The sequence below is a fragment of the Neomonachus schauinslandi genome, chromosome 14, assembly GCF_002201575.2.
Source record: "Neomonachus schauinslandi chromosome 14, ASM220157v2, whole genome shotgun sequence".
NCBI lineage: Eukaryota > Metazoa > Chordata > Mammalia > Carnivora > Phocidae > Neomonachus > Neomonachus schauinslandi.
Window position 1 is genome coordinate 21,323,565 of NC_058416.1, and position 27,139 is coordinate 21,350,703.

At 37.5% G+C, this 27,139-nt stretch overlaps 1 protein-coding gene across 1 annotated transcript in view; it reads right to left on the reverse strand.

The window, feature by feature from the left end:
• Positions 1-27,139, reverse strand: part of DCC (DCC netrin 1 receptor) — a 773,306-nt gene that overhangs the window by 66,267 nt on the left and 679,900 nt on the right. The window contains exons 22-23 of the mRNA XM_044921252.1: positions 17,746-17,811; positions 5,699-5,861 (exon numbers count right to left, since the gene is read on the reverse strand). Coding sequence (XP_044777187.1) covers positions 5,699-5,861; positions 17,746-17,811 — 229 coding nt within the window. The remainder of the gene's footprint in view (positions 1-5,698; positions 5,862-17,745; positions 17,812-27,139) is intronic.

The following is a 27,139-nucleotide window of genomic DNA, read 5'->3' on the forward strand; positions in this document are numbered from 1 at the left end:
CACATTTTTCGATGGATTTTAGTCAGATCAAGACCTTTTCTGAGAAGCTACTCATCCACTCAGCTGTCTTTTATTTTCTCTATAATGTGTCTTCTCAAGAGAGAAATCTTTGACCTTGGAGAGGCCTCCCTTCCCTGCTGGTGGCAGCCCAGCCGCCCATGCAGCAGGTTTGTAATAAAACTGACATCTGCTCATAACTAAATTGCCTGAAATTTGTCTTAAAACCTGCAGGAACATTGTCATCCCAGCCTTCTGTCCATCTGCTGGTTCTCTGACATAATGACTGCTGCCCATTGTGGCCCCCTAGCTCCTCTGTCTCACCACTGGAATCTTCAAAATTTGTATGCAGATGAACCTAATGCAATGGATCCTGAAGTATGGTCCCAGTATCAGCATCACCTGGAAATCTGCTGGAAATGCATGTTGAGACCAGAAACTTGCAGGTGTGGGGGGGATGTTGTGAGAGGGCAAGGCCCAGAAATCTGTGTTTTAACAGCCCTCAGGGAAATCAGATGCACCTAAAGTTTGAGAAACACTGTTTAAGTGAATTTGGTTTTGTTTTTATTTTAAATTTAGTTTTTGTATTCGATATAGAACATGTCACATGTTCATCCCTCCTAGATGCATGCATCTTTTCTCACAGGTACCAGGTAATCTTTCAGTTTCCAAACACAGCTGTAGGATGGGAGGGTCTCTTCCTACCCCATGAATTCTTGAATAAAGGTTCTCTGTTCACAGCATAATCAAGTGCTGGTGGTTTTTGTTCTCGCTGTCCATCTCTATCTCTCTCCCTATTTCTCTCTCTCCCTCTCTCTCTCTTATCTATCTCACCATACTTTTGCCCAGAATGCCTTTACAATCTTATTTACTTACAAACTACTTACTCTTAAAAGATTTTCTTCAAGCTTCTCTTCTTTAGGAATCCTTCTTGACCATGTAAGTCAGTGTAATCTTAGCATATCTAACTCATATTCCTTGTCTATCTTTAACACTCATCTTGCATTGAGTACTGTCTGTCTTACTGAGCTGGCCAGGTGCTCCCAGTGTTTGAATTGGTTTCCTCATGATACTGGAGCAAATTCTGTTTCTTTCTCTTGTCCAACATCATCCATTGTTTTACAACATTAATTCATGTATTTACTCAGTGAACATTTACAGAATACTGAGTATGTGTCAAGAAATTTGCTAAGCACTAAGAAATGCAAAGATAGGTGAGACATTAGGAGCTTAATAAATGAATGAAAAATGGCATGGATACTGTGAATTCCTGCATTTTTGGAGGAAGGAGCAACCACTGGGACTGGAAGTTGGTAAAGCTGAAAAAGTAGAGACCAAATCATAGGAGACCTTGCCTCCAACAGAAACATTTTTGATAATATCAGGAAGTCAGTGGGGAATTGCAGAAAGATCTTTAGCCAAGAGTTAATCAGATTTGTTACTTTGTATCATGCAGATCACATAGTAAGCACATAGTAATTACTTGAATTAAATAATAAGAATTTTTCATTATCAACTTGGAAAGACTTTTTTGCAAGGTTCTCTGATTCTTTATTGGCCTGTTTCTTACTTTGCACATAACCTGTTACTATAAGAGAAGTTTGTTTCCTTTTCACTTTTAATTGGGATGTGAAAGGGTAGAAACCAACATTGGGTTAGGATTCATTTTATTCAGGACTGCGCCCTTTGAAATTCTAAAATACTATCATCTCATGGATTCTTTTGCCACACTGTAATAAATTATTTTTTTACATTGTAATAAATTATTAAATTCCCTTCTGTGCTTAGGCATCCTTTGCTCAAGTTGTTCATAGGAGGCAAATAGCTCTGTACTAATTCTCCTGGTCAGATACACATGTGCCCAAGATCTACTGGGAAGTTAAGGCAAGGACACTTTGCCCCACTGGGGATTTACAGAAGATTTTAGAAAGGAAGAGGGCCTGAACTGAGTGTGAAGAATGATTCAAGTTAACAGGGAAAAAATATATTGGGATGTATAAGTACCTGCCCTACTTCTTCCATCCAAATCTTTCCCAGAGGTTGCCTCTGTGGAATACTAAAAAACTATTAAAATGTTAAAAATTTGAAAAATCAGTGAAATTAGCCTAAACTACAGTAGATTTCATTTAAGAGTTTAAACATTTGATTGTCAGTACTGGAGATAATTATTTTTGTCAAGATTTGAATGTGGACTAATATTTAAAACCTGCTATATACTTTTTAAATCAAATAGAAGGCTTATTCAACTGTTTATTCTATCAAGTGAACCTTGAATTTTATTTACATATTTAAATTGAATGTATTCAGACAAGTTGTTGATTATCTACCCAGGTAACTGCCTTAGAAATGTGATAACCGTGTGTCTGGGATTTCCAGGAGGTTCTCAATGTCCCCTATTTTGTCTTTAGTATCTACAGATACATTGTAACTTATCGTGACACATGTTCTATATTTTGGCTAGGAAAATGTTATTACTTAATTAAAAGTCACAGAACCCCTTTAATTTAAGTTTTCATAAACACATTTTTTCTATATTATGATACTCTACTATAATTTCACTAATTCAAAATGTGTAAGGGGATTCTCTTCAAAGTAGTAAAAAAATTTAAGTTAATAACTAAAAAGAAAGGCAAAATTATTTTTATTTCATATTAATTTGAAGCTAAGTCCTACCATGCAATTCTATAATTTGATAGCATTCCACAGGGAATTTCAATGTCTTAAGATAGAGAGAATGATAGCAAGTAGTTAGCCCTGTTTCTCATTTGAGGAAACCGACATTCAGGGATTAGGTCTTCCTTTAGGCTGATTTAAACACCACTAATTTAATTCAAGAAGTGAGGAATTAGAACTAGAACTTGAGTTCTACCTTCTGTTAGTTACTTTATATTATAAAAATAAAATCTAACCAACTGGAATGTGAATCAATCAGAAAACTACATCATTATTAAATATGTGTGTGTATATATATATATATATATATGATAAACCATACAACAAAATGTGTGGACACTAACTTGAATTAAGTGTTACCAATAGTACACAAAAATATGTTTCAAATCCATTGGATATAATCAAGAGCCCCGATAAAACACAAAGACAATTTACATTCTCCAGCACCAACAGATGAAGAGATATTGAAGAAGCCCATGAAGGTGTTTCTTATTTCACTTTATTAATTACATTAAACTCTCATTTTTCTGAGAGTTCTGTAAGGGACCTTATTTCTGTCTCAGATTGGAATTGATTTTACTTTCATCTGCATCACTTAATTTGTTCTAAAAGACTCAGTGGTGGTGGTATCAGGAGGAAGGATCCTCGGTGAAATCAAGAAAAACTAAATTAAATAGGAATAAAATCAGGAATATCTTGAAGGAGAAAAATTTTTCTGTTTTTCCTCTGTTAACATTACAAACAAAGAGACCGAGATGAATGCCAATGGGTCTGTTACAGGAGAAAGATACATGAAGCAAAATCGTGAAAAAATGCCAAGTAAATATTAAGAGACTTTTGGTGAAGGCTAAGGAAAAATCGAAGGGGCAGTAGCACGGGAAGCTATAAATCCACTGTTTTTGGTTTCCAGTCATTCATGGAGTGATTTATTCTTTCATTCATTTCCTAATTTTAAAAACAAGTCATACCCAGGGCTCAGCCTCAACTCTTTCCAAATAAAACCTTCAAGCTCTTAACAAAGTGCTTAGAGGGGGATTTAAGACAATTTAAGAGTTTCTCAAAATAGCATCAAATACCACTTTTGCACTTTGAGAAGACTGGCATTTTCTCTGTGAGGACAAAACGTGCCCAGGAATCCGGTTCATCAGGTCAACATAACCTTCCAACATTCTTCTCACAAGGATGAAAATGGAACAAAACACCCCGCTACATACAGATGGTTTAGTTAAACTTAGCTTAGTGAATGCATCCATGTTTTTTTTTTTTAAAGATTTTTTTATTTATCTGAGACAGAATGAGAGAGAGAGAGCACATGGGGGGGGGGGTCAGAGGGAGAAGCAGGCTCCCTGCCGAGCAGGGAGCCCGATGCGGGACTCGATCCAGGAACTCCAGGACCATGACCTGAGCCGAAGGCAGTCGCTTAACCAACTGAGCCACCCAGGCGCCCCTGCATCCATGTTTTTAAAGCCCTCATGAAATAGGGTCAGTTTGGCTTTGACGCCTTCCCCACTTCTGTGTCCGTGAATCTTTGTCAGCTCAGCTTCGCAGCCCTGCCGCATTGGTGTTCTACCGTTCTGTGTCTGCACAACCCCTTTCCTGGGATAGCTCGACCGAGAGACTGTTGGATGCCTTACTCAGTTACAGTTCTTTTTTCTCCAGAGCCTCACTGAGTGTGAAGCATGTGGAAGTTCTGTGGGTAATTAGGATTTCCCAGAATGCTAACACACGAGGGTCAGTTAAGCTCAGTTGCCCTGGTTTCTTGTTTAAGCACAATGGATTAGCACACTAGCTAGCACCAACCAGCTGGAAGACAGTCTCACAAATGCAGCCAGGAATAAAATGTGCCCTGCCATATACATCAATTAAATACAAAGACTGCATCGACACCCCTATGTCACTTTCTTCAGTTTGTACATCTTCCTGTACCCTGTTTCTAAACACTTCAAAAGGTTGGAAGATACAATACCGATCAACAAATGGGTCTTAGGATTTTTAAAAAGAGAGAGAATCTAAGATATTAGCAAAGGAGAGGAACAATTATTTGTTAGAGAATCTTTCTCTGACACTGTGTGTATCATACAGTTGTCAAGCCAGCTACCTATAGGCCCATGCCTCAGGCTTCCAGTGCCAGCACCATGCCTGAGGCCAAAGGGGGAAAAAAAAAATCAAGGGAAGAGCTTATTATAGCCAATTCAGTGAGAAAGTACAGCTGAAAGGGACAAATCAGGCAAGATTCGAAAAGTGCTAGAGGCAGAGAATAACCAGGAGGCCGCTGATTCCCACAACTGGCTGACACAGGTTAATATGCTGATTCTGGATGTTGCTGGCAGCGAATAAGCTGAATTAAAACCATCTTTCCATTCTAAACTTTGACTTTGATGTATCATCCTCTGCATGTGCTATAACCTAGAACTGCATAATGTGAAAATATTTTTAAACCCCTCAAAAAGTTTAATTTCTGAGAACTAACCATAGCCGGGAAATCTGAACTATTCTGAATTTCTAGAATCTCTTCTATCCTAACTACTATCTCCAAACCAAACACTCTACAGTATTGTAACTACATTGAATTTGGTAATCATTCATGCAAAAAGCATCGATTCAACGCCTACAGTCCTCCTTGCCAGAATGGGGAAATACTTTTAGAGGAACACACATCTCCAACATTTTATACATAATTGTACAGAGGGCCATGAATTGGGACCTGATGAAGTCCATTCTCTAAACGCTGCTAAAGGAACACCTGCTCTCGCCTGAAAGGAAGAATCTGGCCCGGAGAAGTAAAATCAAGCAGAAATGCCACGTGGGTCTCCAGGTGGATTCTATTATTAAGTCTGCAAGTCTGGTCCTCAGTCACTCAAGTTATGGACCTGGAATCAACAAAAGGCAAGGTTTTGCTCGGGTCAGAGGATGAGGGATATGTGGTGAATTACGAAAGAACACAGGAAGAGACTGTCAAAAATAGAACTCAAGAAGGTGATAGGTCAAACGGTGACCTCTCTCCTCTTAGGAACCAGCTGTTACCTACTTTCTCTGCTGGGCTGAAGAGCGCCGGGTGCAAATCACAGCCACGATCACTACCACCAGCACTGTGATGACGCCAACGGTGATCACAATGATCACAAGCAGGTTGCTGTTCTTCTGAGGAGTGACACTGCCATGTGGGGGGTGCATCTGGCCAATGGGTGGCTCTGGGAAAAGACAGGCAAATGGACATCAGATTTAGGGAGATGTGACAGCTTGGTGTTTATCAAGCTGTTAAGGATGTGGAAGTTCCTATTGCTCTGGGCATTCCTAAAGCTGGGGGGGGGGGGAAGCAATGAAAAATGAGAGGAAAGATCGAAATTATCTACCTAAGATAAATGAAATATATGTCCACACAAAATCTTGTACAGAAACATTCCTAGCAGCATGATTTAGAATAGCCAAAAGTGGAAACAACCCAAATGTCCATTGACTGAAGAATGGATAAACAAAAATGTGGTAGTTCCATACAGGGGAATATTACTCAGCCATAATAAGGAACTGATATGTGATACATGCTACAATATGCATGTGTCTTAAAAACGTTATTCTATGGGGCGCCTGGGTGCCTCAGCTGGTTAAGCGTCTGCCTTCGGCTCAGGTCATGATCCCAGGGTCCTGGGATTGAGTCCCGCATCGGGCTCCCTGCTAGGCGGGGAGCCTGCTTCTCCCTCTGCCTCTGCCTCTCTTTCTCTCTCTCTCTCTCTGACTCTCATGAATAAATAAATAAAAAACATAAAAAAAAAATGTTATTCTAAGGGCAACAAGCCAGACACAAAAAGGTCAATATTGTGATTCCACTTATATGAAATATCCAGAATAGGCAAATCTATAGAGACAGAAAGTAGATTAGTGTTTGCCAGTGGATGGGAGGAGTGAATGAGGAAGGACTGAGAATGGGTATAGGTTTTCCCTTGGGGATGGTGAAAATGTTTTGGAATTAGATAGTGGAGCTTGCGGCACAACCTTGTGGATATACTAAAGACCACTGACTTGGTGCACTTTCAGAGGGTGAATTTATGGCATGTGAATTATACCTAAGGTTTTTTTTAGAAAAGAATTAACCTACCATATTGAGTAGAAAGTGGAAAGAGGAGGAAGAAGGCTACTTTGTACTGTGAATATTCCAGGGTGATGAGAATCAAGGAGGCTGTGCTTTATGAGAAAATATTTTTTATTAGATGGTGTGAAAGACAAACTATTTGAAACCAATAGCTCACAATTTATTTCCTTTTTCTTAAAGAAGCTACCTATAAAACACATTTAATTTTCAACCTGTTAAGAATGTATGAATCCCACTTAAAAGCCAATCACTGGGTTTGAAAGAGTGTCATAAAGTCCTGTTATAACTGTTTTCCTGTGTTGCAATAGTACCTCAAGGTAGACAATATTTACATGAAAATAACAGACTAATAAGATATTTTTTATAATTTGCTTATTATATAAGGGAGAATGGCTAATGACCCTTTAAATTGCTTTCTTTAAATCCTCAGTGATCAATTAGAAATACTATGTTCTGTACATCATGTGATTCATTAGAAGTCACAGTGTTTTAAAAAGTAAACATTAGCTTATTTTATTTATCAATTAATTTAAAAAGGAGCAGAAAGCAATGAGTTTGGATGTTTTCCTAGAACGAAGTTTGAATGTGCTTCTTTAACAAGTTATATTAGCATTCTATACCTCCTGAGTGAAATATTTAGGCCTTTGGACCCTTAGTGCCTTTGCCTATAAAATGGAAATAATAATACTTATTATATACAGCTATTGTCAGAATTAGAGAAAATACATACAAAATAATCATCTTAGCATGTGACAGGGAGTAGTATAAGTTCATTATACTATTGAAACATTAAATAAAATGTTGCGTAAATTAATCATCTACCATACCATTTGGGATACTTCTGGTGTAGACTTCCAAACTACAAAATTGTTAGAAATAATACTCAGTGTCAAAAAATAATTTAACTTCTCACAAATGAATAGAATAACCCAGTTCTTGCTTCAAAATCAAAACACTATCTTTTGACAGTTATCTAAGAATCATTGCTTTTTTGAAACAATAGTCACCTAAATTTATTTCTGAGTCATTATTATTGGAAAAATATTAAGTACTTCTGATATAACTTGAATCTCAGGGGAGGAACTCATCAAAAGTGTTTAAATAGCACTTTCTGTTAAAAGATTCTGCTTCTAAGTGAAAGAAATAAGATTTCCTTGAAATAATTTTTACATTTACTACAAAGGAATGAGTCAAGTAATGAAAGGTCAGAACTTTCTGTAGCATAGTTTTACTTATAGTTTAAGAAGTCATTTTACAGTAGTATCTCAATATGCCCTTTCTGTGCTTGATAAATTAATTGATTGGAATGAATTAACCTTTTATGTGAGAACTTACAATGAAGACACTTGGAGATATCATGGATTTTTATTAGCATGACTTAGATTTAACAGTTCACCATTTCTGACCAACTTAGTTTGAGTCCTACAGAGCAGTATACCTTATGAACATTTTTAAAACCTTGTAAACTAGAATTTTTCAAATTTCTACTCATTTTTTCTCTTTCCACCCAGAAAGGCATCACATTTCAAGTCAGAAAGTAATGACTCTGGGCTCTGCTGCACATTAGTGAGATTATATTCATGCCATTTGCCTCAGAGAGTTAGGGATCATGAGGACTCCCATTATAAATCTTTGAAGACTTTATGACTTCCTCATAAAAGTTCCTATCAGTTTAAAACTTGGTATTCAAGGCCTTTCATTAATTTCCCAATCTCAATTCGAAGGCTGAGTAATCAGAATATTTGACATCAAATGGGCAGTTCAGAAAGTCAAGTGGAATGGAATTTTTTGGTGTAGTTGACCCTCATTATTTGTAGTAATTTGTTCTATAAAGTTGCTGTAAACACTGAATTAAGGAATACTAAGTATTGCTTCTGGAGGCAATTCAGTGTTCGGTTCCTGGGAGCCTCTGGTTACAACATTTTTATCAGTCAATGCATAGTCGTGTTTTAAGTGTGTTTCTGTTTAAAGACACTTTAATATATAATGTGCATTCATTAACATTGAACTCACAGTCAACAACATTACAACTCATGCTTGAGTGAAGCTTAATTAACAGCCTTTCGCATGTAGGAACACTAAGCAGCATTTCAGCACTACATTTAAGGGCCACTTTAAACACTGAACCCGCCATCAAAAAACTCACAAAAATGTGAACAATTGGCACTAAATAAGGACACTTGTTTATACTGTGAGAGCTGAAACAATAAGGCAGAGGGTCCCTTGTTCCATTTCAGCTGAGTTTATGAGCATTGAGCTACTTAAATTTTTGGCTGCTCTGTACATGTCCACAAATGACCATAAAAGCTCCCCGGGTACTGATTTTGGTGGTTAAAAATCCAAATTTTAGCAGTAGGTAAATTCACAAATGCAGAATCTGCAAGTAATGACCATCAACCATGTATCTGGATGCATCAAAAGACTGCTCCAAATCAGGAAAAAATTAAGAGCTCACAAACCTAGATCACTAGAGTTAAGAGTTCTGAATGACTGCCTGACTCCAGAAGAGGCCAGATGACACTTAGCGCCTTTTGGGCTTCAGAGTGGAAGCTGCATGTAATTCAGAGATTTGCAAATATCTTCCAGAAGACTGTGATTATTTCATGAGATAAGGGATGTAACACACTGGCCACAGGCCCTGGCACAGAGTTGGCATCCAATAGACATTATGATGTCATTCAACATAATTCATTCTATGTGATCTTTCCAAATGAAAGAAAAATACACTGTCTTAATGCATCTTTTCTTGGTGTTACCATAATAGCTTGGGTATCCATTGTCTGAGTAATCAAAGACCTAGATGTGTTTCATTAAAATTGGTCAGGAGAAAATTAAATTTTTAAAAGTCACATGGGCATTCCATCCATTTTTTATTTTCATGATGTCTGATTACCATAAGAGGTTACATCCTTTCTCTACTAAATTTGATAAAAACAAATATATATTTCATAATCTGATGGGCCTAAAGTCTTAGTAATAATTGGAAAATTGGTTTTGTGAAATAATAATGTCTTTAATTTTTATAGTACTTGGGAGAGAACAGATCCAGTGATTGCTTGGGGACTGGACTTCTTTCCCACAATTGCAGTCTTCGCTGATAACAGTTTTGTTATTAGAACACTCTGAGATCAACATATGTCTCAATAATTTTACAGGTCTTTGAATTTGAACAGAAATTCCTATGGCATTGAATATTTCAAAGCATCTCCTGCTGAAATAAGGTGCTATACAGTGAATCAGCTGGAAGAAATTTCACAGATAATCTAGGCCAATGTTCCCTAAAATGAAATATTAATCGGCATTATGGGGTGGGGAGGAAGTTCCTTGGTCAATTAAGTTGGAAAACATATTTCTTTTCTCAAATCTCAGAATTTTGAACATGCTAATGTGAACTATGAATTGCCAGGAGAGATAGGGCAGGGATGGTAAAGGATATAACAATTATTCCAAAAAAATATATTGAAGATCCAGTTAGGTGCTGGGGATATGATGCTGTGATCTAAACATGGGTGGACCTTGAGGGCACTATGCTAATGAAATAAGTCAGACAGAGAAAGACAAATACTCTATGATAGCACTTGTATGTGGAATCTGAAAAAGCTGAACTCATAGAAACAGAGAGTAAAATGGTGGCTATCAAGACTGGGGGTTGGGGGGAAATGAGGAGATATTGGGCCAAAGGGTATAAATTTCCAGTTACCAGAAGAATAAATTCTGGGGTTACAATGTACATCATGGAGATTATAGTTAATAATACTGTACTATATACTTGAAAGTTGCTCAGAGTATAGATATTAAATTTTTTTATAACAAAAAAATAAATGGTAATTATGTGATGTGATGGGGTGTCAGCTAATGCTACGGTGGTGATGGTTTTGAGATATATAAGTGTATCAAATTAACACATTGTACACCTTAAACTTATGCAATGTTATATGTCTATCATACGTCAGTGAAGCTGGGGGGTGGGTAGGGGAAGAGAATTCATGAAAGGATTCAAGCAGGCGGAAAGGAACCTATGAGAGGCACATGTTGTGATGTAGCTGTAAGTCTGCCCAACTGGTTAGACCAGAGAAGGAAAAAAAATCAATATATATTAAATGGCCTATCTCTTCCATTCCTAAAACATGTACCTTGTCTGGATCATTGTGACCTGAGTAGAATGTCAGGTTACTTCTCACCTGGGATCAACCCATAATTGTTAGAAGGGAGCTGTGAAAGCTCCATTTCTGAGCTGTTTTTCTGGAAGAGCAGAGAGGAAGCAATAGTCAGGCTATGGAACCATTAGCAAGTATTCATAGAGCCACGCTTATATTGTTTCATAATAATTTGCACGTCATCGTCTTCTTGTATATTATGCAGTTTGAGAATAGTTTCCAAATTAGGACATTGTGGGATGGCAGGAGAGTAGGAGGACCCTAGGTTTGTCTCGTCTGAGGAATACAACTAGGTAAGTATCAAATTAGAATACTGCGATTGCCCCTGCCCCCACGCGCCTCTCAAAAAGAGGCATCATGGTTGATATCATGGAACTTACAACTTACTGGAAAATACGTATTAAACAAATCATGAAGTAAATACATATTTGGTATTCTGAGAAACAAACTGAGGGTTCTAGAGGGGAGGTGGTGGGGGGATGGGTTAGGCCGGTGGTGGGTACTGAGGAGGGCACATTCTGCATGGAGCACTGGGTGTTATACGCAAACAATGAATCATGGAACACTACATCTAAAACTAATGATGTAATGTATGGGGATTAACATAACATAATAAAAAAAAATAACATTTAGGCAGAATCATGGCATATCCTAGGAGTTAACTCCTGTTTCTTTACAGGGGAACTGAGAGCAGATCATGTGTCCGGAACACTAGGAGCAAAAGGGAACCGGCACAAAATGAGGCTGGAAAGAGAAACAAGACCCAGTTCATTCAAGAGCCTCGGAGATCACATTCAGTTATCCTCAGAACAATCGCAGACCATTTAAGGGCTTGCAGGAAGAAAGGGGTTGGTGGTGGAAGTGGAGAGACCTGTCGAGAAGATGTTAACGTTCTCCAGAAAGACACAGCGATAGCTTCACCTGAGTTGGTGGCCAGGCAGCCAAGCAAAGTAGACAGGTACACAATACACGATACAAAGCAGACTGCAAGTGGGGGAGGGAAAAAAGGAAGTGTCAGGTTCAGACTTAAGCCACAGTCCTATGTCTGAGGTGAGGGAGAGGGTGAAAGACCAGTGAGAGAAGAACAAGAGCTCAGTCTTGACTATGTTAGGGTTGAGATCTTATGCTAAATTATAAAGAGGCAGCTAGAAGGTCTGTGTTAGAAATATAAATTTGGGAGTTGGCACATAGATGGGAGTGGACGAGGTCATGAAGTCAAGAGTGTAGAGTCAGCAGAGATGTTTCAAGACTAATACCTCTAGTGTTCAGGTAGAAGGAGAGGATCTGGCAAAAGAGACATTAGTGGCCCAATATTATTTGACAAAAGGACATTTTTTTTTCCTCAGAGCTGCTCATGGGACCTGTTTACCTTGGGACAACATTTGGGGGATGGTGATCTAGATGAGTGGTTTTTAACTGGGGAGATTTTGCTCCTCAAGGGGGGAATTTGGCAAAGTTTAGAGACATTTTTGGTTGTTACAACATGGTAGAGGGGAAATACTCCTGGCCAGGGATCCTACATTGCATAGGACAGGCCCCACAACAAAGAATTATCCAGTCTCAAATGGCAATAGTTCTGAGGTTGAGAAACCCTGATCTAGCTTAACACTTTCTATGTTCAGATGAAAAACTGAGATCCCAAAACTTTAAGTGACTTGATTCATATAGTCCTAATTCCTGGCAAAGTCATTCTAGAACCTGGGACTTGGGATTAGTCTGGGATCCTTAAAATCATTTTCCATAGATAATGGTTGGATGGTAGGTAGGCAGAGCCGCTTGCAGACTAGAACTTGAGACCCTGGACCAGTCCACTTACTTTCTATCAGGGAAACAACATAAAGTTTTATTTCTGGACCTTTCTCTTGACATTAAGGTGTCTGTTCAATATCTTATAACAGCTCACCAACCTCAGAATGATCATTTCATGCAAATATGGAAGAGCTTTAATGCAGACTCTATTTAGATTAGCTAAAATGTTATTGAGTTCTGAAAATAATAAAACAAAATTTTTCAAAAGTAGAAATCGGGGAGGGTGGGGGAGATGAACCATGAAAGACTATGGACTCCGAGAAACAGATTGAGGTTTTTGGAGGGGAGGGGGGGAGGGGGATGGGTTGGCCTGGTGATTGGTATTAAGGAGGGCACGTACTGCATGGAGCACTGGGTGTTATACGAAAACAATGAATCATGGATCACTACATCAAAAACTAATGATGTATTGTATGGAGATTAACATAATGTAATAAAATTAAATTAAATTAAAAAAAAAGTAGGGGGCAAATCATGGTCTTTTCTCCTAAACACACAGTGTAAGTCATGTTTTACAGAACACCTAATATGACTCTGAATATTTAAAAATTAATTAATAATATTGACTTTTTAACAATATTTCACCAAAGCATCAATACTTATCAAACTTAATTTGGTTTTTAAAGGTTGAAATCAATATAGCAACATATTTGGAGGGATCATAGATCTCTTAGCCAAGATTGCTAATTTCACAAATTATAGGAAGAACCACCGACAAAAAGAAATTGGTGATTTATCTTCCCCAATGAGAAAAGCAGGACTGAAGTAATTGTCACTGTTGTTCTTATTCATACAAATATAAACTAGAAAATCACATTTCAGAAGTTGAAGATTTTCCTGCTTTAAGAATGTGGACCATAAAATTGAATGCATCATAAAAGTAAAATACTAGCATATCAGCACATATTAGCTTTGATTCTACCTGCCATCAGAAAATAATTTAGGATGCCTCTTCAGTTTCCTCAATTTAATTAATGGCTTCCTACTACAAGAGTAAACATGAACTATAGCTTTGTTTTTCTTTATTTGAATTCCAAGAGTACATTTTTAAAAGAGTGGCCTTCTGTAAGAAAGAGTAAGTGATTAGTGAGGTCTAAATTTATTTGCAACTAGCTTGAGTATCCTGACAATAAGCCATTATTCTATTACAATTATTTGAAGGATGAATCCAGGAAGTGTAGGGAGAGACAGGGAAAACTTTGTAATTCTGTTACCCTAAGAGGAGCTGTATGAAATCTTCCTCGGTTATGAGGTTCAAAAACTCAGATTTTAAAATGTTTATGTTGATGCAGCCTAGGATGGGTGGGTTGGAGTTTTCTCAGTCAAGGCTTCATTTGTACATCAATTTAGAAATTATACCCCCTTCTTAACGCTTAAGACATTAGCAGAACTTTAATTAGGAAGGTAGGGTTTTTCAAGATGCCTTAGCTGATTGGCTTGTAATAACCCGAGCTAAAGTTAAATTACATATTTACCATCATTTATGGGTTAGCAAAATAGAATGGGAAACAGATTGAGTTTGCCCTCCACCGCCCATGTCTCTCGCAGGTTATCAAGTCACTTTCATTAGTCAAGTAGCCTGTAATAATTTGTTATTCCAGTAAGAATTCTAGAAATGATTCAGGTGCTTTGTTCATCCCATTCATTTAACATGAAATACCTAAAACATCATTAAGTGATACAGAAAAGTGAGAAGGGGTGATGACAATAATCTATCTAAACTAGTTCAAAGTCATTGGCTGCCATTCCTCTATTTTATCTCCATGACTTTCTCTGGTGAGATAATATATATTAGATTCAATTTAATTACAATTATCTTTCTCATGAGGAATCTTCAATGGCAAAAAAAAAAATACAATGACATGCATTTCCCTCAATTACTGTCACTGTCATTCTCTTCATCTGAGGTCTGACTCCTGTGTAAAGTTCTTGTTGACTTACCTGTTTGCGTCCAATTTAGTGTGGGGTTTCTTCTCAGAAACCTCACTTTTTTTGAAGGGCATGTTAAATTAGTTAATACCAAACTTTTAAACTTCATCCAAAATTAGGACTGCTAGATTTAGTAATTAAAAATACAGGGGACTCAGTTAAATTTCAAGTATTTCTAGTTGCCTATAAATATGTACCTTGAGATGCATAAGTACATTGAGATAGAAATTCTTTGCAATATTTTCCTTTATCTCATATTTAGAGGCAATTAGAAATGACTGAAATTTTAGTGGGCCGCCTGTATTTTGAGTTGCTAAATTTGGCAGTTTTATCCAAAATGAAAGCTCCTTAGGATGTATAATTTAAGAGAATACATGGTTCTATGTCTGAGGCTTACACCTGCTCCACCTTTAACACACATTACCATGGCTTAGTAGAGAGTAGGAATGGTGAAGGGACAATTGTTCCTTCTCAATTATCCATTCTGACTCTCTCTTAATTTCCTGGCACTCTCTCTTCAAAAAACACCATCATATGCCAGTATGGATAGTCATGCCCTTAGCTGTGGATGAATTCCAATTTGAAACTCTCTATAGAACAGCATCTGAAAATCAGCTCTGCAGGATGATTTGAAAGGGGATGATGTTAATTCCTGGCATGGACTCTAAACCTAGAACCTCCCTATCTCGGGGCAAAAAATACTACCATGTTGTTTCCCCACACAATTTCAACAATGACCTTCTTTTACCCTCCCTCACATCCCTAGGATTTGTTTCACTCTCTTTCATCTTCCTGGCATGTATTTCTCTGTCTTGTCCACCTGGGTAATTCTCCTTCTTGTTTGTTGCTCCTTTGGGGTTCTAGTTTTCAATATGTGGGCATAGCTCATAGCGAGCTCCTGGCACACAGTGAGGGCTTAGTAGCATTTCTTAACTGACTGCTTGAATGCATGAAGTGTGTTTGGCATATTGTTGAGACTCAAGATAAAATTTGAGGCAAAAGAATGAGTTGATAAAACCTGCACGCTTTTGGGAAGGGAACCACCATTATCTAAACTTATTTAAGGAGCACACCCTTGGTCTGTTTTCAGTCCCAACATATCCCGCCTCTCATCTTCCTGCTGTGAGCTCCCTAAAGTGTCCCTTGTGTGTATGGGAGTCTGGAAACTACCAGAGCCAGGTACTAGCTATAGCAGGTGTCTAAACCTGAAATAACTATAGGAGACAATAGTGTTACTTAATGAGGGAAGAGGATCTGTGTACAAGACAATAGGAAGTGGTGAGGATTGTAGTAATCTGGAAAGAGCATTCTGGATATAACCTTAGATAGGTCTGATTGGAATATATTAAGGAAGCTTAAATGTAAGAAATATACTTATTTTATTTTAATATTCTGGTTAAGTAAATGCATTATTATCAGAGCAGGGCATGCTTGGCAATTACAAAAGAAGAGTCAATAGGTAAAAATATGTTCCTGAGTCCACCACTGGCCAGAGGAGGAGATACTGAGTCTTTAACTGGAGCCTCTGGTCTATTCCACAGACATGTATGTCCTCTTTGAGAAAATAGATACGTTAGGTTATTATAGCCTATAATAGGAAATAATCACGTAACTCACCCCCTTATTCTAATTTCTCAACCAGCAAGCAATTTTTAGATTGCAATTTTAGCTTCCCATATGGACGTTTTTTAAAGATTTTATTTATTTATTTGACAGAGAGAGACACAGCGAGAGAGGGAACACAAGCAGGGGGAGTGGGAGAGGGAGAAGCAGGCTTCCCGTGGAGCAGGGAGCCCGATGCAGGGCTCGATCCCAGGACCCTGGGATCATGACCTGAGCCGAAGGCAGATGCTTAATGACTGAGCCACCCAGGTGCCCCCCATATGGATTTTTAAATAAGAGACCACCCAAATGAATATCTATTCAGTAATCAAATTTCTCATGAAAACCTGCTAAAATGGTTATATACATATATTGTGTTATTTTCATAAAATAAAACACTATACAGCAGTAAAGATAAGTGAAGGAGAGGTATTTGTAAATACATGGGTAGATCTTAAAAACAAAATTAAATATGAATGCAAGTTGCAACAAGATACATATAGTATGATGTCATTTCTATAAAGTGATAAACATGTATAATAATATAACCTTTAGGGATATGTATCTATACAGTAAACATCACATTTGGGAGAATGGTTACATCAATGAGGAATGAAGGAAACGGTGGTGAGCATGTGTTAAGTCAGAGACATATAAGAGATTTCAATTGTATGTTGAATATTTTATATCTTAACCTCGCTGATGGGTACACAAGCATTCATATTTGTATTTTGAATATATAGAATATATTTATAGTAAACCAAACCAAACAACAGCATTGGAGCAATTTTTTAAAAATCTATATAAGGAATTTAGCATATATACATCAGTCCCTTGGGAGTTTGGCTAGTATTATTCCATTCTCCCACAGTTTCTGTTTCAGCAAACTGAGGACAAGATCCTAGAAGACAGCTCCAACACCAACCTGCTTCTTCTGTGCAGTTCAGATATTACCTCTGTCTGCTCAACCCCAAAGCATGTGAATGATCCATTAGAATGAGCAGAAATAAATGTTCAATCTTGAGAGTGTGAAGAAAAATTAGCAATAAGGTGCTAGAGGATTCTGAAGAGTAAACTCTCCAGGCAAAAGGTCCCAGTGACTTCATTTTAGGAAACTGAGTGGGTTTAGTTCAAACTACCTTAGATATCACCTCTCTCTAATAATATTAAATTTTTTGAAACATTTTAAATATATATAACACTTGAAAATCTAGATATTCTATTGTTAACCCTGCATCACTTATAAAAGTGATTTTTCTCAGCTTTTCTAACGGACTCTGTTTTGTGCACTGTTGACTCTCACTGGCATTGTCTGCTGGTAGAATATGCTACAGGTTTGCTAATAATTTCATCTTTCTATTATCCCCACTAAAACTCTAGGTCTAGGGTTCTTAACACTTTCAGTAAGTAAAAAGAAATCTGCCTCAGACACTCTAGAATTAACCATTTAATTAATATAACTAATCCAATAGACCTAATTGATCGACTTACCATTGAGAGTGCTTCTATCAATCAAATTAGTATCAACTGGCCAATAACCTCCATCTCCATGACGACCTGTTTGTTGGAAAAACATAAGAATATTAGGGATAGAGCGCATGAATGCACAATGAAAGAAAATAGACAGAAATAATAAACATTTTAAAACACACAAACAATTGAACAAGGTATTTTGGCCACCTCAGAGAAAGGTTAAGAATATTAATTCCAGTATACTTTGTGAGGAAATGTTATTTTTTATGTGTGAGAAAAATCTGTCATGAATACTCTTGTTAAACAAGCTAAATTCAATTCCTCTCTGAAAAGTCGTCCGCCCTCTTCTTTTTTTTTTTTCCAATCTTCTTGCAAAAAGCATCCCCAGAAGGTACAGCAGGGGCATGAATCTCAATGTTACTTTCCTGAACATCTCAGAACAGAAAGGGTGCTAGTCATGGCTCCTAGAGAGGTAGAGCCCCCCTCTTTCATGCTATAAGAAGTCCATCCATCTGACATGACTTTGCGGCAAATTAGCATTATTACTCCACAAGGGGACAGCACATTTTGTCTTATAAATGGGTTTTTTTTTTTTAATTTTATTTATTTATTTGACAGAGAGAGAGAGAGCGAGAGCAGGAACACAAGCAGGGGGAGTGGGAGAGCGAGAAGCAGGCTTCCTGCCGAGCAGGGAGCCCGATGTGGGACTCGATCCCAGGACCCTGGGATCATGACCTGAGCCGAAGGCAGACGCTTAACGACTGAGCCACCCAGGCGCCCTTATAAATGGGTTTTGAGCAGTCCTCGTGGTATGTGCCAAATAGGTGCCGGGGAATGAGGTAGTAGATAGGGAGTAAAGAATGGGGTTATGGTACCACACACATACCTGTTCTGAATATTTCTTACAAACACAGCAGGGAAGGAAGAAGACTTCCTTAGTATCACCTTACTGGAAACACTGCTTTCCAATAGGTGTGCAACAGTTGTAAAAGCAGTCTTTAAGAGCATTGAGCCAGGAAATAACCAGAATTGTACCATCAGCCAAATTTAATTAATGTGTTTCACCACAGGTAATACTTTTTCCTATTGGCACACTTGTAGACCTGTAATTATTTTATTAGATTTTGAATTCTAGAATATCTATTGGGTTGACAATTTATAGGAACACATTTGAGAGTTGAATTTATATGCAAACACATACAAGAATGCAGCTAATATTCCATTTATTTACTTCAGAGAGTTATTTCTGAAAGCAGTTACAATCAGTGGATGATGTAGAGGAAGCCAACTGAGGCAGTCAGCTACAATAACATAGGTCATTTGCTCACATGCATAGATTTTATTTTTCTTCTTCTTCTTTTTTAAGATTTTTATTTATTTAAGAGAGAGAGAGAGCACAAGCAGGAGGGGCAGAGGGAGAGAGAGAATCCTCAGCAGACTCCCCTCTGAGTGCAGAGCCCAAAGTGGGGCTCCATCCCAGGACTCTGGGATCATGACCTGAGCCAAAGGCAGACTCTTTTTTTTTTTTTTTTAAAGATTTTATTTATTTGACAGAGAGAGACACAGCGAGAGAGGGAACACAAGCAGGGGGAGTGGGAGAGGGAGAAGCAGGCTTCCTGCTGAGCAGGGAGCCTGATGCGGGGCTTGATCCCAGGACCCTGGGATCATGACCTGAGCCGAAGGCAGACGCTTAACGACTGAGCCACCCAGGTGCCCCCAAAGGCAGACTCTTAACTGACTGAGCCACCCAGGCGCCCCTATTTATCTGCTTCTTTAAGACTTTCAAGTCCGGGCGCCTGGGTGGCTCAGTTGGTTAAGCGACTGCCTTCGGCTCGGGTCATGATCCTGGAGTCCCAGGATCGAGTCCCGCATCGGGCTCCCTGCTCGGCAGGGAGTCTGCTTCTCCCTCTGACCCTCCTCCCTCTCATTCTCTCTCTCAAATAAATAAATAAAATCTTTAAAAAAAAAAAAAAAAGACTTTCAAGTCCTGCTCTTGTGACATTGTTCGGCATCCCAAACACTCCTCTTGCTGACGCTTTCCCAAGATTTCATCACTTTATTTGCAAAACAGTTGTGATGGAACAACTTAAATCTTGTTAACAGACCATACGTTTGGAATTTTAGAAATTCTTTTCATATCAAGCCACAGCTGAAGTTAGGATGTCAAGCTTCCAACAAGCAATGCATACATTAATCTAATCACATCATCTTCTGTTTTCAGCATAAACTGGTAGATTTAAAATCTGCTGGCCAGTGACTGTGGGTCTTTAAAGCAGGTATTAGGATGGATGCTCCCCATAGGGAAAGGCAGGAGAGAAGCAAATGAAATAAGCAGCAAATGTGAGCACTTTGGTGGGCTGACTAAAATGTGGACAAGCCTTTTCCCAAATACCTTGCTTGTGTGACTCTGGCACATTTGGGGTTTCAATGAACAGAGGATAAGCTTTGCCCACGGGACATTGTAAGATCAATGTTGGAAGAAATGAAGTGAGCCGGAAGTTCTGTATGAATATTAAGATAGCTTTTCTCACATCTGAAAGCAGCTAGATTGCAAAGCAGTCAGCCAAAAGAGATGCTAACAGTCCCATCACTTAGGCCAGTAAAGCAATAAATGATTCCTGGTGGGAGTAATCCTGTATTGGCTGGAAATTAGGTAAACAGTCTGTGGAGGATTTTCCTTTTCCTTTAGCATCCTGACAAATGTCTTTTTAATGAAGTTTCTCCATCTCCCAGCTAGTTTGTGGGAAGATGCAAAAACAAGCCCACAAGCACATCCATGTATTACTCAGACATAAAGCTCTATGGGTAGAGCACCCCCTGGATTTAGTAAGGCTATTGATTACACTGTGAATTTCAATAGGTAGGAGAAAATCAGATGTCATATGGTTAGAGCTCTATGTCAGATAAAGGAATTCTGGAAATGCTTTCTACCTAAGAGAGGGCAGCTTAAAACTTGAACATTCTACCCACACAATCTAGTGTATTGACATTGCTTAACTTTTTGTTGGTTATAATTAGATTGATACCACAAAGAAAATTAAGTAACTCTTAACAGAAAGTACTTCAAAAAAACTTGATATCATCAGCAAGCAAGATTGGATTTATGGTAATTTAGAGTCCTTGAACCACTTCAGTAAGGAAACACAAAACTCCTTTCTGGGATATTGTGAGTCTGGGGATCTCTTCATCTTAAAGGCGTGAGAATAAAATTTTAACGTTATGTGCTGGTATGTTTCTATTCTCTAAAATATGTCTTTTAACTTCCAGAAAAGCTTCCTTTGTAGGGAAAATAATAAGCTAAAACAAACGAAAAAAAAGACTCTCCCTTTGCTCTAAGGCAAGAACCACAAAGTTGTCAAATGAGGGGACACTGAAGACCACAAAGGACACTGAGTGTCATTGCTTGCACTTCAAGGCATTTTTAAGGGCTTTTTGATGTGGATCAAATATTGAATGTGTTTAGTTAACTTGGTTAATTTCATAAGCATTGATCTAGGGAAACAAGATGAATGCGATTCTGCAAGATGGAAAGTCAGTTGATGCAAAAGTATAAAGTACTATCTGATCCTGGAGGTCTTTGTTTTATTAGTGGAGCATAAAACTGGTAATAATTCATTCAAAATTTATTAAGGGCCTGCTAAATGCAAGGCACAGTCCTAGATCTTCAGGGAAGTGATAATATAAAAGCATGTATTAGATGAGGATCCTGTCATGACAGATCAAGTTGGTTCACTATATCCCGATCCTATATAAGATCTAAACACCAACTGCAGATGGTTTTTAATTTGTGCTGACTTTAAAGATTTAAGAACAAGTTAACCCATCTTTTACTATAAAATCACTAGTAGGTTTAATTACAAATGTTTTTTTATTTGTCTAGTATTGCTGAAAGAACTACATGCAAATAAAAATAATGTATTATTTTCAGTCTTATGTGTTCTACAGTTATATTTAGCTTAAAACTCCTGATTTTTTTGCATGCTACACTAAATCTCTAACATTTTTCAAAATTAAAAATTCCCAATAATAAATATATGAAATTTACATATAACATTTGTAGAAATAATGTAATACATTTCAATGTATACTGGCTTTTTTTTGTATTCAAATAAAGCTCAACATGGTTCATAAAAATTGGAAATGGGCAGTTTTTCTTTTTTCTTTTTTTCTAGAATTAGTAGTATCACGACTTTATGTGACACAGTAATCAGAATGTACTTTATGAATAAAATGTTATATTCTTCAGAAAATGAAGAATTCTTGTGTTATTCTGTACCCATATTTTCTTAGTAATAGAAATAAGGGCGAGGAAAGGAATCAAGATGCTAGAGTAATGAATTCATATATCATATAACCAACTATTTTATCCAGATAATTTCATCCAAAAATCACTTCTTCCAGAAATTTTTGATAATTAAAACAGATATTTTCTACTTTTTCTTAGGTTTTGAAACCAGGAAATGGTACTTTCAGAAAGAACAGTAAAACAAATGAGCCCATGGTTAACTTTGAAAAGAGGAAGTGTATAACTATTTTAGGAGTTATTAAAATTATATATTTCTAAATTTATTTTATATAGGCACCTATTAGGTAAGTCCAAACCAGAAATTTCATGTCCCTTCCCTTATTTGCATTTTTACAGTATTATAAAGTATGAAGTCATTTAAAGAGTAAACTTTTATATTTTCTCTAAAGGATAAAGAATAGATCTCACTAGGAGACTTCTTGTCATCTTTTTGGGGGGGGGGGCGGTTTTGGCAAGAGACATGTGCTCCCTTGGGCAAAAGTTAGTCTCCATGATTTCCCTGCCATTTGCTCTCTGGATTGAGGGGGAAAGTGGGCAGAGGTAATAGGACTTCCTGTAGGAAGTGTGCTTATTGTGATATTCCTTGGTGTTTACCAAAGTGACATGTATACTGTGTTCTCAAGGCCTGATGAGTGACTAATGTGAGTTACAATGCTCAATGACATGTTATTAATGTGAACAAGAGTTTAAGTTATAATTATTACACAAGCTATTTTCTTTGTTCTTGTTCTTACATATCACTTTAAATATTATTTCTATATTTGAATTGTGGTGTGTGTCTGTGTGTATGTTTGTATAAAATGAAACATTAATGTTTACATTAAGTCCCTACTTTTAGCAGTCATGGGCAGATGGAGAATATCTTCCATGATAAAAAATTTTATCAGCAGCTAACAAAGATTAATTCAATTGGGATTTCTAGAGTCTAGTTTTTCTGAGTAGATATTTATAAGTTCAGGGAGGAGTTAATGGAAAATTAATGTGCAGAGGACATGGAGAAAACTGGATGTGATAGTTCTGATCTATTCTTTAATCTATCTTCCCTGAGTGGGGATAAGAGAGGGTCCTTAAGAATGGCACCCACACAATCAATCCTAAGAAAAACATATGGCCCATAATCTAAATTGAATGAACAGATTGGTCATCTAACAAATGTTCAATAAACGTTCTCCCAAGAATGCAGAGCACTGAGGTATCTTCTTGATCTTAGAATTGGTTCTCTGAAAATAATTCTGGTGATAATGATGGAAATTGAATTGATTTTGTGTCCTGTGTACCAGTGGATAAAGGATATCTATTAATGACACCTGAATACAGTTTTATGGTCCAATACACAGATCATATGGAACTCTATTTTGAAGCAGATGATTTTTCAGAGGCTGGAGAAGTGTCTAAGAGATCAATTTATCACACAGTTGATAAAACTGCTGACTTTGAACAAAGGCATCAGGATATCTAAGAGCCAGGAAGCGAAATCATAACTCATGCCTAGGATATTTCAAACATATATTAATGGAAAAGAATTAATGAGCTCTCCTTAACACATTGTTTCCAAGTACACATGAAAGAAAGCTCATTGATTGAAAGAAACTAGAATGTTACTACTTCATATGTAAGAGAAGCTAACATGCCTGCCACATATTGAGATGTGGTGCTTAACAAATCTTTTTTGCCTTCCTTCAAAACATATCCTTATATTTGTCACCTGTGGCAAGTCTAAGAGCAGTAGTTTTCAAGAATGGTAATGTTCTTTGGTGACCTGCTATGAGTTAGAAACAATGTAAGAGAACCAAATATGTGATTATCCATCTTTTCCTTGACCATGAGAAGCACTTTTTTTTGGAGTTCCAACTTCTGACTTTATGCAATAAAATATGGACAGACTAGACTACAATAAAAAGCAAATTCATTTTTAAAATCCTTAGAAATCAATCTAAAATCTAAGATTATTTTTCCACATACAAACGTCGTGAATTGGGTGACCATATAATTATGAAAACCAGGCCACTTTAAGAATGAAAGAGGGTGCTATTACCACTCTTGCCTGGATCTGGGTATTAATCAGGACACTTTCCAAAATGGAAATTATAGTCATCATAGACATAAACAATTTCAATAAATGAACCCCTAATTCCTGGCTCTTGGTTGACATCTCAGTTTGATTTTGGGTCCTGACTTCCTGAAGTTTTTTTGCAGTGTGGCAATTGACAGGTGAAGAAGAGTTGCCTGGGGAATATTCTAAGGTAGGAAAAAAGTTTGCAAACATTGCATTCTTCTTCCTTTGCAAGCACCAGAGTAAAGCAGCGCTAAGCCAGACTCACTGGTATCTGGATTCCTGAACAGGATAATAGATGTCAGCCAATGAGAAGAAAAGACAAAAAAATACATACATATATATGAATGATATGGTGATTTTGGAATTTTCTCTTCTCTCTTTGTATGCATTCTTGCCTATAGCATATCTGGAATAATGGCTAGTATGTGGGTCTAAGGCATCACTTTTAGGTGCAGCCTTGTCTTTATCAAAATCTAAAAAGCCTCCTATTTCTCTAAACATGGACCCTCTCCTGGATGACTAGATCTTCCCAAGAGCTAGCTCATTCACCCGACTAAAACATGGAGGATGAGGAAGAATTTTTCATGGATTATAAAAGAACAATTGTCCTCAAAAGCCACTGAATGAACATGAAAGTCTCCCATACCTGGATGGTCCACAAGCTTATCCCAAAGGCAGTGTGAGATATGCTTGTGTCTGAGTGGAGTTACCAAGCAGTGCAAGGAGAGGTAACAAAACAGCATGAAAGCTCTTTCTTCTCCAAGTGACTGTTCATCAGGAAGTTGCAACTACAGTATGAAAACACCAGAATGTCAGGATCACACTAGTTGTGCTGCTTGTATGTGTAAATGATGACACTTCTGGAGCACAAAATTTTTTCATTCACGTATCAGCTCGTGCTCCATCTATCTAGTCAACAAATGTATTGAATGGACCACTGTTCTAAGTATTGGGGATATTGCAAAGGTTCATAAATTAGTGAGGGGGAAAATGTTGAGTAATAATAACTACATCATATGGCCAAAAGTTTAAAAAATATTATAGGTAGGTGCCACAATGGAAAAACAGGATGATGACTATTTATGCCTAGTAAAATGATCAAAGGCTTTTCAGGGTGACATCTGAGTTGAGAATTAAAAGATGAGTAGATCAGGTAGAAAAGAGTGAGGTGGGTAACCTTAGAAAGACAGGCAGACATGAAATAATAAAACTCCCTATATGCTCTACCAAAGAGTCTATAAGTTATCTTGCAGAAGCCAGAGGTCCATTACAGATATTTTATGCAGAAAAGTGACTCAATTAAATATGTGTTTTAGAAAAAGTATTGTGGCTGAATTTGAAGAATAAATTATAAGAGACTGTTATAATAAGTAGCATGAGAATAGTACTAATTGTGAATCCACAAGGCAGACATTTTTAGTTCCATTTTATAGGTGAGTAAACTGTGGCTCAGAAAGACTAACAAGTATACTCATTTTAAGCAGCTGAATAGGTCTGATTCTGATGATGATGATTTTACCATTACTGGGTGAATTAACAGATACTTAGGCCCTCTTCCTATTCCACATCTTCCTTTCCTCCAATGCCCCACACTTTCACACCCCGCCTCCCCTGAGAAGCAAGGTATGATTGGCATCAGCAGCCAAGAGTGAATGGGGTTTGCGGGGTTCTGGAGGTGAGCATGCTGATCTTCAGTGACCAGTGTGGACAGAGATACTTAATGTGTTGAAAAGTAGGAAAGCCAGAGAACTGTTGTGTTAGAGTAGAGGGAAAGAGCAAAACATCACCAATTTATTTCTCTCTCTTTCTTTCCCTCTATCATAATAATGCACAGCGGTACCCTAACTGTCCCCTGAATGCATCTTGCAATCCTCGCTCTATGAGCAGCTTCTTGGCATCTTGATTTTCCAATTCTAGGATTTCTCTACATAAAGGTTCAAGTAATCTTGCCCTCCACAATCATGTGTGTTGAATCAAGTTCTACTCATATAGTAAAAGTCCATTCTTGGGTTTAAGGAGTCTTTTCTTCTATTACCAATAGTGATTGCCCATCTGAAACCCTATAATGACGATATACATATGAGATGGCACCACTTAATTTCACATTTTGTATTTTTAATGTTGGGCTGGAAGTATTTACATACTCCTCCCAACTACATTGCATGGTTCTTGAAAATGGACCCATGGAACTGTACGTCTTTCTCATGTTTCACCACACACAGCACAATGCTAGGTACATTGTTACCAGCAAGCTGTCAAAAGTGAGTCCAGTTCTTTTCATACTTCATGTTTGAAATTTCAAAATCTAATCAACTCCCATAGTTTTGATTTTTCTCCTTTCTGTACTCAGAATTACAAGCAGCCAGGGAAATGCAAGAAAAATAAATTTTCTGCTAACCAGAAATGAGAGGAAGGGTAGAGATCAAGAAAAGTGCACAGGAGGTCAGAATCATCTACAAATGTGACCACCATTTTCTGAATTAAAGAAAACTTGTTTTCCAGTTTAGCTTTAACTTAATAGATGAATATTCAAGATATTTTTGCCTTATTGGAAACATATTTTCACATCATTTTCATCTTCCCCAAGATTAGTAACATGCACAGTATCCATAGCCCTGAGCATTATTGCTTTTAGGTCCCAAATATACTTTTGATCTGATGGTAAAGTCTTTCTTTCCAGATTACTCTGTGACTGTTTCCTCAAAGACGTGTCATAATTCAGTTCAACAAACACTTACCAGGCAACTACAATAATGACAGATTCTCAATTAGAGACTGAGAGGTGGGGACGACAGTGTGAATCAGACCAGTCCTCTGCCATCAAGGAATTTACAAGCTGGCCCAGAGGTTAGGAATATAAATAGTGAACTATAAGAAATGAAGAACAGAGCAAGGAATAAGTTGGGTGTTATGGACATACAGAAGGACAAAAAGACTGGAAAGGTGAGAAAGACTTCTTGGAAAAAAGCAGAATGGGAAAGGGAGTCTTAGAAGATGAGGACCTGACTTGGTATAGAAAGGGAGAAAGTACTGCTAAAGCTAAGAGAATG